Raw genomic sequence first — 13,254 nt, 5'->3', positions numbered from 1 at the left:
TCCCTATATGCATCACCTTGCACTTGTCCACATTAAATTTCATCTGCCATTTAGATGCCCAATTTTCCAGCCTCACAAGTTCCTCCTGCAATTTATCACAATGCACTTGAGATTTAACTACTCTGAACAATTTTGTATCTGCAAATTTGATTACCTCACTCGTCATATTTCTTTCCAGATCATTTATAAATATATTGAACAGTAAGGGTCCCAATACAGATCCCTGAGGCACTCCACTGCCCACTCTCTTCCACTGAGAAAATTGTTCATTTAATCCTACTCTCTGTTTCCTGTCTTTTAGCCAGTTTGTAATCCATGAAAGGAGATCACCTCCTATCCCATGACTTTTTACTTTTCCTAGAAGCCTCTCATGAGGAACTTTGTCAAATGCCTTCTGAAAATCCAAATACACTACATCTACTGTTTTACCTTTATCCACATGTTTATTAACTCCTTCAAAAAAGTGAAGCAGATTTGTGAGGCAAGACTTGGCTTGGGTAAAGCCATGCTGACGTTGTTCCATTAAACCATGTCTTTCTATTTCTTCTGTGATTTTGATGTTTAGTACACTTTCCACTATTTTTCCTGGCACTGAAGTCAGGCTAACTGGTCTGTAGTTTCCTGGATCACCCCTGGAGCCCTTTTTAAATATTGGGGTTATATTAGCTATCCTCCAGTCTTCAGGTACAATGGATGATTTTAATGATAAGTTACAAATGTTTACTAATGGATCTGAAATTTCATTTTTTAGTTCCTTCAAAACTCTGGGGTGTATACCATCCGGTCCAGGTGATTTACTACTCTTCAGTTTGTCAATCAGGCCTACCACATCTTCTAGGTTCACCGTGATTTGGTTCAGTCCATCTGAATCATTACCCATGAAAACATTCTCCGGAACGGGTATCTCCACAACATCCTCTTCAGTAATCACCAAAGCAAAGAAATTGTTTAATCTTTCCACAATGGCCTTATCTTTCCTAAGTGCCCCTTTAACCCCTCAATCATCTAACGGTCCATCTGACTCCCTCACAGGCTTTCTGCTTCGGATATATTTTAAAAAGCTTCTACTGTGAGTTTTGCCTCTTTGGCCAACTTCTTTTCAAATTCTCTCTTAGCATATCTTATCAATGTCTTACATTTAACTTGCCAAAAAAGATATAGCAGAATTAGAAAAGGTTCAGATAATGGTGATAAAGGTGATGGAACGATTCCCCTATGAAGAAAGGCTAAAGAGGTTAGGATTCTTCAGCTCGCAGAAGAGACAGCTGAGAGGAGATATGATAGAAGCCTATAAAATAATGAATGGAGTGCACAAGTAAAATTAATCAGTTGTTTACTCTTTCAAAAAGTACAAAGACCAGGGGGCACACAATGATGTTATTAATTTTAAATGTATCACCTAGTAAGAAAAATATTTTTTTACTGAATGCATAATTAAGCTCTGGAATTCATTTTCAGAGGATGTGGTGAAAGCTATTAGTATAGCTGAATTTGAAAAAGGTATGCATACCTTCCTGAAGGAAAGTCCATATCCCTGGGAAAAGCAGTGTGCATTCCAGCTACCTCTTGGGAACTTGCCCGGTACTTGTGACCTGGATTGGTCACTGTTACAAACAGGATACTGGGCTTGATGGACCTTTGGTCCTGTCCGGTATGGAAAATCTTATTAACTTATAAGTCCCCCTAAATGGATGCTTGAAAAAGAATACTCCCACCTTACAAAACCATTCCAAATTAATCATTTATCAAGATTCAGTTTTCAGTAATTAGGTCTATAGAAGTTTTGTAAAACACTTTTATGATGTTAACAGCTTTATAAATTCTGCAGGTAATCCTTAAACTATATACTGAATAATGTATATTTTAGGGGTGTGCATTCGTTTTCAACGTATTGGCAATCCACAGCGTATATGCCATATTCGTTGTATTCGTGGGGGTCATGAAACATATGGCGAACCCCCACGAATACAACGTATCACTAAAATATAAACCCCCACCCTCCTGACCCCCCCAAGACTTGCCAAAAGTCCCTGGTGGTCCAGTGGGGTTTCTGGAGCGATCTCCTGCACTCGGGCTGTTGGCTGCCGGTATTCAAAATGGCGCCGATAGTCTTTGCCCTTACTATGTCACAGGGGCTACCGGTGCCATTGGTCGGCCCCTGTGACATAGTAAGGGCAAAGGCTATCGGCGCCATTTTGAATACCGGCAGCTGACAGCCCGAGTGCAGGAGATCACTCCAGGACTCCCGCTGGACCACCAAGGATTTTTGGCAAGTCTTGGGCGGGTCAGGAGAGTGGGGGGTTGTAGTAAATTAAATTTAAAGGGTTGGGATGGGTTTTTTTTGGGAAACGAATACATATGTAACTAATGAACAGAGCAGGGTCCCCTGAGAATGGATGCAACAGATTTGGGTCCTGACGAATATGAATACCAAATGGGACATCCCTAGTATATTTCCTTTGAAATAAAAGCTTGATTGAACATTATATCAAAGAGAGCAAGAATGGAAAATTAGGATTTTATATCAAAGCCACCAAAGGGTCTGTGCGCTAACTCTTAGAGTGCAAGCTAAACCATTTAGCATGCATGTGTAATAATAGCATGTATAACCCCCAGGAGCAGTATATAAAATATCAGGGGTTAGGATCCTATGCCCCTGGTAAGTGGGCTCAAAACTCAAAACAGTGGTTAAGGAGATGGTAATGTGGACCAGTCTGAGAGGGCGTTCTTCTTTACTGAACATGGACATCCCCATCCCATACTAGACTTCTGTAGGTACACAACATCTCACAGGCTTCACCGCCACTAGCAAACACAAATCCTAGGATAAGGAGTTCAGTCCACAGCTGGTTTAAAAAAAAAATTAAACACATAGGAGCGGATTTTCAAACGGTTATGCATGCCCCGCCCCCTTTTTCAAGCCCCGGGACATGTTAGAAAATCCGGGGTCGGCATGCACAAGGGGGTGTACACTTGTGCACCTTGCACGCGCCGAGCCGCACAGCCTTCCTCCGTTCCCTCCGAGGACGCTCTGAAATCAGAGCGGCCTCGGAGGGAACTTTCCTTCTGCCCTCCCCACGATCCCCTCCCTTCCCCTACCTAACCCACCCCCCAGCCCTACCTAAACCCCCCCTTACCTTTATCTGATAAGTTGCGTCTGCCTCCAGGCAAATGGCCGCTGTGCCTGGAGGTTCCGGCCCCGCCCCCGCCTCGCCCCCAGACCGCCCCCCTTTTTCAAGCCCCGGGACATATGCGCTTCCCTGGGCTCGGCGCACAGGAGCAGATTCTCAGGGTTACGCGCGTAACCCTTTGAAAATCCACCCCAAATAAAACACCACAACATATTTTCCTTGTTTCAATTTCTACAGGATTTGCCAGCAAAGCAGAGCAACACAGTCAGTAGCAATAATTCAAAACACCCTTAATGGCATCACATGCCCTGCAACACGTGGATTTATTTTCTGGCAGAAATTAAGCAGAGTTTACCAATGCAAAAATCATCCACTTACTTTATTCTCACTTCTGATTCATGGATTGGCTTTCCAAATGTGGCATCCTACGCTTCCTCCAAGGGACTCTTCCAAAATAATCTAGGACTCAAGCCTATTAGGCTGACCCCCTCCAAGGCAAAAATATGCCTATTTAAAAACAGACACAAGTGGTTGGAAACCAACAAGTTGTAAGAGAATTTCCCCAGGAACCATCAAGTCTCGTCCTTTAAATCAATCATTGTCATCCAGTGACATCACCATTGCTTAAAGGCACAATTCCCCTTTTTCACTAGCAACCACTGAAATGTGGTTTCTATGTTTACAACACAGGACTCTGCATAGAGTTTAGTGACATTTAAGTTGAGGTAAAGAAAAACATTAGTAGCATAGGGACCAGAATTAAGGCTTGGACAACACTTGTTATGCACCAAGGGGGTAATTTTCAAAGGAGTTACGTGCATAAATGTAACTACTATTGTAGCAATTTTCAAAAGCCATTTACTCATGTAAAGTGCACTTATGCGAGTAAATCCTATGGACGATTCAATGGCATATATTGTAGCAATTTTCAAAAGCCCACTTACTTGAGTAAAGTGCATTTACATGCGTAAAACCCAGTTTTACGCATGTAAATGCTTTTTAAAATCAGACCCCAAGGATCTACCATGTACACTAAACCACTTCTGGAGACATTAATGGGTATGTGCTAAAATTATCATGTACTGTATGTGCATGTAAATGAGGGAACATGAAATGCAAATGAGACTTTAGTATACAGTGCTTTTCTCTATGCTTTTCAGGGTTGAGACCTAAAATTTAACACTTGCATCAAAACCAGGATGTTAACTTTTTAGCTCACACACTATTTGAAAGGCTCAGCTAACAATCACATTTAGGACCCTATATAATAAGCATTTTTTCCAATAGACACAAAGGGAGTAATTTTCAAAGGAGTTACGCGCATAAATGTAACTACTATTATAGCAATTTTCAAAAGCCATTTACTCACATAAAGTGCACTTATTCAAATAAATCCTATGGACGATTCAATGGCATATATTGTAGCAATTTTCAAAAGCCCACTTACTCGAGTAAAGTGCATTTACATGCGTAAAACCCATATTTACGCATGTAAATGCTTTTTAAAATCCGCCCCAAAATGGGAGATAACTTTAGTAAATAGGCCCCTTACTTATATTAGAAAATATATTTTCAAGCCAAATGTGTTCTAAGGTCAACAGAGATTAAGTACTCCCAGTGCAGTCCATGGTGCATGCTTATGACTTTTATCTGGATCAAACCTTTATGAAGTGGTCTATGGTGGGGGCTGGTATTTTGTTTAAAAAGCAGATGCCAAGTATTCTTTTCTTTGCAGGAGAAACATTTGAGAAGACTGAGGAGCGACTGGTTTATGGTGTAGAATACAATAGCACTCTACTGGAATGCACTCCGCGGTCCTTACAAGCTAAAGTGGTGTGGCTTGTACAGAGAGCAAATGAAGCAAGGAAGGAGGAGGTAATTCCTTGTCCATTAAAAAAATAAATAATTATATTTTCTGTTTCAATAAACGTTAAATTTAAATTTTAGAAAATTCAAACGTGTCAGTTAGATGGAAAACCATGACTGGCTTCAGGAAGGACCAGGTAGGAAGAAAGGGAGGAGGCATGGGATTGTATATAAAAAGTAATATTAAAGCAACAGGACTGCAGGGTTTATGAGGTAAGGAGGGGGCACTGTGGGTTAATCTGGAGAGAGAGACTGCGAGATTTGTTTATATTGGTGTAATTACAGACCTCCGTCACAGAGAGAGGAAATGGATAGAGAATGAATGGAGGATATTCACAGGATTGCTGTGAAAGGGGAGCTGCTTTTCTTAGGGGGATTCCAGTCTGCTGAATGTGGATTGGGATATCCTGGCTGCGGTGTCTTCTAGAAGCAGGCAGATCCTATATTCTCTGGTAAAGAGAATTGTTCTGCCAAATGATAATGGATCGCATGTTACTGGACTTTACAAATGAAAACAGTATCTCTGATGTTGAAGTGGATAATCATTTGGGATCCAGTGGTTCAGCATTAGAGCACAGGAGATGAAGGCTCATTCATAGGCGAGAATTCTTGAATTCTGGAAAACTAATTTTGTTAAAGTGGGGGAATAACTCAAGGAGTCATAGCCGGATGGGAAAATCTAGGGGGAAGTAGTAGATATTAAGAGGGCAAGTAACCATTTTCTTATGAGAATAAACAAAGGAAAGGGAGAAAGAAGCCAAGAAGTAGCTGAAAAGGTAAGGGAGAAAAGTTTAGCGTTCATAAACAAAAAGAGATTGCAGAATGTGGAAGATGGGCAACAGTATCTGGAAAAGCTAAGAGAAATTGGGAAAGTAGTCAGGAATGTGAAAATTCAAATTGAAGGAAAAATTACAAATATTGTAAAACAGAGGGATAAGACTTTTTTTTTTTTAGATACATTACTGATAGACGGAAGTGCAAGAGTGGCATTGTGAGACTCAGAGAAGAAGGGGAGGAATATGTAGAGGCTGACGAGGAAACAAAATTGCTTAACAAAAATTTAGTTTGGTGTTCACTGTGGAAGGGCCTGGAGCAGAACCACATAAAACAAACAGAAATAATATTGGAAGTGAGGAACTCACCAGACTTAAAATAGATAAGTCGATGGGGCCAGATGGGATACATACAAGGGTATTGAAGAAATTGTGTCTGCTCCGCTGGTGACCTTTTCAATGCTTCTTTAGAGTCTGGAATAGTTCCGGAAGACTGCAAAATGATGAATGTGGTTCCTATTCATAAAAGTGGAAGTAAGGAGGAGGAGGCTGGGAGTTACAGACCGGTTAGTCTGGCCCCTGTGGTTAAACTAATGGAATCGCTGCTAAAACAGAGGCAAGTGCAATTTTTGGGATCCAATGGATTGCAAGATCCGACATAGCAAGGTTTTAGTAGAGGTAAATCTTGTCAGACAATTCTGATCCATTTCCTTGATTGGATAACCAGAGAGTTGGATCAAGGGAGAGCGCTAGATGTGGTGTATTTGGATTTCAGTAACGCCTTTGACACACTTCCACTTAGGCGAATTATAAATAAATTGAGCACACTTGGTATAGGATTTATAGTGATAGAATGGTTTAGAAACTGGCTGAGTGAGAGGTGAAAAAGGGCAGAAGGAAATGAAGTTTACTCTGAAGAGGATCGGTCCTTGGACCGGTTCTTTCCAACATTTTTGTGAGCGACATAGAGGAAGAATTGTCAGGAAAGGTTTATCTTTTTGCAAATAATACCTAAATCAGCAACAAGGTCGACAGCCAGGAACGTGTGGAAAACATGAGGAGGGATCTAGTAAAGCTCGAGGAATGGTCTACGGTCAGACAGCAAAGATTTAATGCTATAAAATGCAGAGCAATACATTTAGGCTGCAAAAAATCCAAGGGAGAGGTGCAGTATGGGAAGTGAAACTCTTCTAATAAATAAAGAAGAGTGGAATCTGGGGTTAATCCTATCTTGTGATCTTAAGGTGGCCAAACAAGTGGATAAAGCAACAGCAAAAGCCAGAAGGATATTTGGCTGAATAGGGAGAGGAATGGTCAGCAAAAAAAGTGAGGTGATATTGCACTGTATGGGTCCCTGATGAAATCTCATTTGGAATACTGCAAATTTGGAGACTGCACCTAAAAATGATATAAACTAGGGATGTGAAGGGGAAAACATTTGTTTTCATTTTTTAGAGTATTTTTCCCCACGAATTTCAGTTTTTGGATTGTTTGATTCATTTGATTCATGTGAAAAAAAAAAAATCAAACAATAAAAAAAAAAAAAAATGAAAATGAGGCCTCCCAGGGCTTCCCAGTCATTCATTCGCCTGCCTGGAAAAAATGCCGGGGCCAGGATTCCCCTGGCCCCCACTTACCTGGCCCAGAGTGGATCCAATGGCAAGGCCTAGGCCCAGGCCGAAGCTTCGGTCTTGTGTAGGCCAAAGCCACAGTTGGTTGCCGTGCCAATGTAATCCCAATATTTAAAAAAGGCTCCAGGGGCGATCCAGGTAACTACAGACCAGTGAGCCTAACTTCAGTGCTGGGAAAAATAGTGGAAACTATTCTCAAGAACAAAATCACAGAACATATAGAAAGACATGGTTTAATGGAACAAAGTCAGCATGGCTTTACCCAGGGCAAGTCTTGCCTCATAAATCTGCTTCACTTTTTTGAAGGGGTTAATAAACATGTGGATAAGGGGTGAACCGGTAGATATAGTATACTTGGATTTTCAGAAGGCATTTGACAAAGTTCCTCATGAGAGGCTTCTAGGAAAAGTAAAAAGTCATGGGATAGGTGGCGATGTCCTTTCATGGATTACAAACTGGCTAAAAGACAGGAAACAGAGAGTAGGATTAAATGGGCAATTTTCTCAGTGGAAGGGAGTGGACAGTGGAGTGCCTCAGGGATCTGTACTTGGACCGGTGCTTTTCAATATATATATAAATGATCTGGAAAGAAATACGACGAGTGAGGTTATCAAATTTGCAGATGATACAAAATTATTCAGAGTAGTTAAATCACAGGCAGACTGTGATACATTGCAGGAGGACCTTGTGAGACTGGAAGATTGGGCATTCAAATGGCAGATGAAATTTAATGTGGACAAGTGCAAGGTGATGCATATAGGGAAAAATAACCGTTGCTGTAGTTACACGATGTTAGGTTCCATATTAGGAGCTACCACCCAAGAAAGAGATCTAGGTGTCATAGTGGATAATACTTTAAAATCGTCGGCTCAGTGTGCTGCAGCAGTCAAAAAAGCAAACAGAATGTTAGGAATTATTAGGAGGGAATGGTTAATAGAACGGAAAATGTCATAATGCCTCTATATCGCTCCATGGTGAGACCACACCTTGAATACTGTGTACAATTCTGGTCACCGCATCTCAAAAAAGATATAGCTGTGATGGAGAAGGTACAGAGAAGGGCAACCAAAATGATAAAGGGGATGGAACAACTCCCCTATGAGGAAAGGCTGAAGAGGTTAGAGCTGTTCAGCTTGGAGAAGAGACGGCTGAGGGGGGATATAATAGTGGTCTTTAAGATCATGAGAGGTCTTGAACGAGTAGATGTGACTCGGTTATTTTCACTTTCGAATAATAGAAGGACTAGGGGGCATTCCATGAAGTTAGCAAGTAGCACATTTAAGACTAATCGGAGAAAATTCTTTTTCACTCAATGCACAATAAAGCTCTGGGAATTTGTTACCAGAGGATGTGGTTAGTGCAGTTAGTGTAGCTGGGTTCAAAAAAGGTTTGGATAAGTTCTTGGAGGAGAAGTCCATTAATGGCTATTAATCAATTTTACTTAGGGAATAGCCACTGCTATTAATTGCATCAGTAGCATGGGTTCTTCTTCTTGTTTGGGTAATTGCCAGGTACTTGTAACCTGGATTGGCCTCTGTTGGAAACAGGATGCTGGGCTTGATGGATCCTTGGTCTGACCCAGCATGGCAATTTCTTATGTTATTATGTTCTTATGTGCTTTTAGCCTACTCAGGGCCAATGCCTTGGCCTAACCTGAAGGCTGGGTCCTGATGCCTGGGCCTCGATGGTGCCATCTTAAAAAAATCTTTAAAAATGGCATGGGCCATCCATTGCTCCTACCATGTGACAGGGGCCGGCCAATGGCACTGATAGCCTCTGTCACATGGTAAAGGCAAAGGGCCATCGACGCCATTTTGATTACTGGTAGCTGATGGCCCGAGAGGGGGACATTGCTCCTGGGACCCCCGCTGGACCACCAGGGACTTTAGGCAAGATTTTGGGGGGTTGGGAGGGTGGGGGATTGTAAATAATTAGATCTGAAGGGTTTGTGGGTTTTTTTTTCTGCATGCCCTTTCTCCCCTCCCCCCAAATGATAAGAAAACCACACAAAATTTTGTGGGTTTTCCTATCGTTTCAGGGCCCCCCCCCCCCCCCGAACCCTGACGAAATAGGAAATAACATCTACATTTCCTATTTCATCTAAAACGGATGCACATCCCTAATAGAGACATTGTAATCTCAAAGTTTTCTATGCACAGGAGGTAAGTGTCATGAGGCAGGGTTTATGAGTCTGTTAAGTTTGTACAGCCTTTTTTGTGCAAGCACAAGATAGGTCTTAACAGTCAGCGGCTGGCTTGCCCCGAGACAGGATCTGCACGTGACTAGCCACCTCCCCCTTGGGTTGAGCCCTTAGGTTCTGGCAGGTGGCAGGACTTGTAGGCGGAGTACAGGAATAGCTGAGCTGAGATGAAATTGAGGGCCAGGCCAAGGTAAGCACAGGCCGAGAGCAAGCAGAGTCAAGGTCCAGTCCGAGATCAGGGCAGCCAGAAGACAACACAGAGAGAGAGAGAGAGAGACACAGGAAGGGCATCAGGAACAAAGGCAGGAACAGATGGGGAAGAGCAGGAAACAAACAGGAACAAGCAGTGCAACTAACACTGATGAGCAGGAGGCCTGTAGTGAAGTTGCTGGCCAGCTGCAAGGTCACGGTTAAAATCCCCAGCTGGAATGACATTATCAGGCAGCGCCACCTGAAACTTCCTGCCTCGGGGCCTACAAAGCCCTGAAGTGCGCGCATCAGAGAAGCAGCATGGCGGCAGCGTCTCGGGGTGAGTCACGCCGGCCACATGGTCAGCCCAGCGTAACAGTGAGTCCCTTTCAGTGGACAGGAGGCTGTAGGATGAGAAGAGATAGGATGAGGGTGAAAGGAGGTGGACTGAAGAGTAATCTTTACAGAGGCCATGAAATGGCCTCCCCGTGGAGGAGGTGGAGAAAAAAATGGTATCCGAATTCAAAAAAGCAAGAGATAAATACAGGGGAGGGAGCGATGGGAATTGTAAAGTTGAATTAGTTGGGGAGACTGGCTCGGCCCTCTTGTTTCTGTGTCTCTCTCAGGCAGGATGCAGGTTCTGTAATCATCTGAAACCATGATACTGCTTTATATATACATCACTGTAATACTACTTTACATGCAGACCTACTAGAGGTTGGGTACACTATATGTAGGGGTGCTGGGATTGATTTAAATATTAAAATGTATATTCTCATCTTCCCAACATGCAAGAGAACCAGCAGTTTGTCCTGACCTTCACCTAAGCAATCACTGATCCCTGATCTGCTGGGCGCGTGCGACCTATCAGACAGGACGCGGGGTTATATCTAACCCAGCATGGCATTTCTTATGTTCTTAAGGTAGTTATCAAAAAAGCAATTATTTATCATGCTCCAAAGGCAGGAGAAGTGGGATACGAGAATACCGCACGACTTCCCTGGAGGTTCAGAGTGAGCATTGCCCCTGCTGGTTCTGAAAATCTGAATCTCCTGGGACCAAAACTATTCTTTGTTTTCGTTACACAAAGTGTTCTGCCCATCAGTAACTGTGCTGCAATTAACTAATACGAATGAGCTTCAGTAGGAAACATTTTGAAAACCCTGTACCATTTGTGATGGTGAGAAATGGCCAAACTTTTCCAATCAGGAGATCCTGGCGGTGCCTGCCAGAGATTACGCTGTAACAATCAGCCCTGGAAATGTTTCTCTTTTCTGAATTATTTACTTTTTTTTTTTACATGGCATTTCCAGCTTCATGCTTCACCGAGCAGACAGATTCTAGCTTTTTATGACTATGTTGATTGCTTCTTATAATGGCATTTTAAATGAAAAAGAATATTGCTTAGCGCCTCCTGTACCTTCTCACAGCATTGTCCATCAGCACTTTGTCATCCGTAGGCTTGATGGCCCTGCTGTAGGGAATGAACGCTTGGTCAAGTTGGTTTTTTTTTTTTTTTAAAACATTGACCATTTCTGTTGAATTACTATTGCTCAGTCCCTATCAAACCTTCACTGTACACACTGGTATACAGCATAAGTGCAGACTTCCTGATTACATGTTTTTATGTACTGTCGTTCCACGTGAGAACCACTAGATCACAGCGGTGTATGGGTTTGACACTCGCAGACAAAGGAAGAGTTAGCAAGGCAGGCACACACACAGGTAACGATTCCAAATCTAAGGTTTATATGCCGTCGTTCCACGTGAGAACCACTAGATCACAGCAGTGTATAGGTCTGACACTCACAAAGGAAGAGTTAGCAAGGCGGCACACACACAGGTAACGATTCCAAATCTAAGGGTGTACTTCAAAGCACGCTTCCCTTGAATTTGATTTTCTGTACAGTTAAGGAGTCTCTTTGTTTACATGTTATGTAGGAACATAGTAAATGACAACAGATGTACAACATGGCCCATTCAGTCTGCCCATCTGAGATTTCTCTGCTTTCGTTAAATATACAAATAATTTCCCATATGCAATCCAATACTAATACCCCATTCTCCGAGTCTTTCACCCGATCTTCCAGTCCTTTTCCCACCACTTTGTCCCAAGCATGCCCAAAGCCTCTACCTTACATTTTCAACTTTATTGAAAACACTTGGAGTTCAAAATACATTTTACTTGCATACTTCAGAATTAATAAAAGTATACTCACGTAGATAATTATTTTCACTGTACATCTATGTTCCAACTGGGTATTTAGAAGGTGGACTATCCCACTGTCCTCTGTGTATGAGTCCCAGGTATTACTCTCTGGGAGACTGCATACTCCTTCTGTATCTGAATGTGCATGGAAATCCTCATGAGAGGATTCCTTAAGCCCTGACTTCCAACAGAGTTTGGATCTTCCCCACATATGTTCCTTGTTTCCAAAGCAGAGATCCTTTGGTGGTCTGCTCTGGTGGTCTCCCTCTTGGAGAGAGGTTCTAATGATGAACAGAACCCGGCTATTACAGCCCAGCTCCAAACAGGAGGAGGGGTAGTTCTGAACCTCCTCACAACCCAAAAGTGAAAAACACTTTTCACATTCTCAGCTCCACCACTAATGGTGAAAACAGTCACTGCATCCCCTTCACTGAACTGGAGAAGGGTTCTTAGATCTTCTGCTCCTTCACCATGGATGAACCTGGACCTCACCCTACAGACAAAACTCCAAAACTATGCAAAGTCCAACAAAAGTCTCTTATCAAGATCTGAGGCAGATCCTCACAGGCAGGGAGTGCACTGAAAATAATCTCCTCTTTGATACAACCCCCAGTTAGCTGGGTAACTCAAACATGGAAACCAAAGATAACGCCTCACTCTCTGGAAGCCAACTCAAAAGTCCACACAGCTCACTGAGCTGGCTCTCTCTCCTAGGCAGGGATCCAACCATGTCAGACAATCCTCATGGAGAGGCTCTGATGGGATGGTATCTCCCTCACTATTATCTACCAGGGCCACCTAGTGGAGACCAGAAGCTCTCCACGAGACCAATACACCAACAACCAGGCCACTCTTCTATGGCTTATTGTCAAGTTTTGCAGTAAAACTAGAGCCTCCCCATGATCATTGAAGCTTCAGGTTTAACTATAGTCCCTCTGTGTGTCATCCCACTGCAGTTTTAGACTGAAATTGCTGCTCTGTGCAGGTTATCCTAGACTTCATTACCCACAGCTCTGAATCCTGTGTTTATTCCATGTATTTTATCTCCACCCTGCTCCGAGAGGGCATTTCACACATCCATCACCCTTTCCATGAAAGGAATAGGGTGGTGGAAAAGGTCCTGAGTCCAGCCCTTGGCAGTTTCATATCAAGACTCCTGTTTCTACAACATTTCATTTCATTTGTTAGATTTATGACTTGCTCAGCACTCTGGACGAGGTACATCAAAAATAAAGAACATAACATAAATCCAATA

The 13,254-nt window shown here is 42.6% G+C and overlaps 1 protein-coding gene across 2 annotated transcripts in view; it reads left to right on the top strand.

The window, feature by feature from the left end:
- SEMA3E (semaphorin 3E) overlaps nt 1–13,254 on the top strand; it is a 332,512-nt gene that overhangs the window by 284,623 nt on the left and 34,635 nt on the right. For both annotated transcript variants that reach the window (XM_029615222.1, XM_029615221.1), the window contains exon 16: nt 4,867–5,006. In XM_029615222.1, the coding sequence (XP_029471082.1) occupies nt 4,867–5,006 (140 nt within the window). The remainder of the gene's footprint in view (nt 1–4,866; nt 5,007–13,254) is intronic.

The sequence above is a fragment of the Rhinatrema bivittatum genome, chromosome 9, assembly GCF_901001135.1.
Source record: "Rhinatrema bivittatum chromosome 9, aRhiBiv1.1, whole genome shotgun sequence".
Classification (NCBI taxonomy): Eukaryota; Metazoa; Chordata; class Amphibia; order Gymnophiona; family Rhinatrematidae; genus Rhinatrema; species Rhinatrema bivittatum.
Note: the sequence above shows the minus strand (reverse complement) of the source record. Positions and strands in the feature narration are given on the sequence as shown.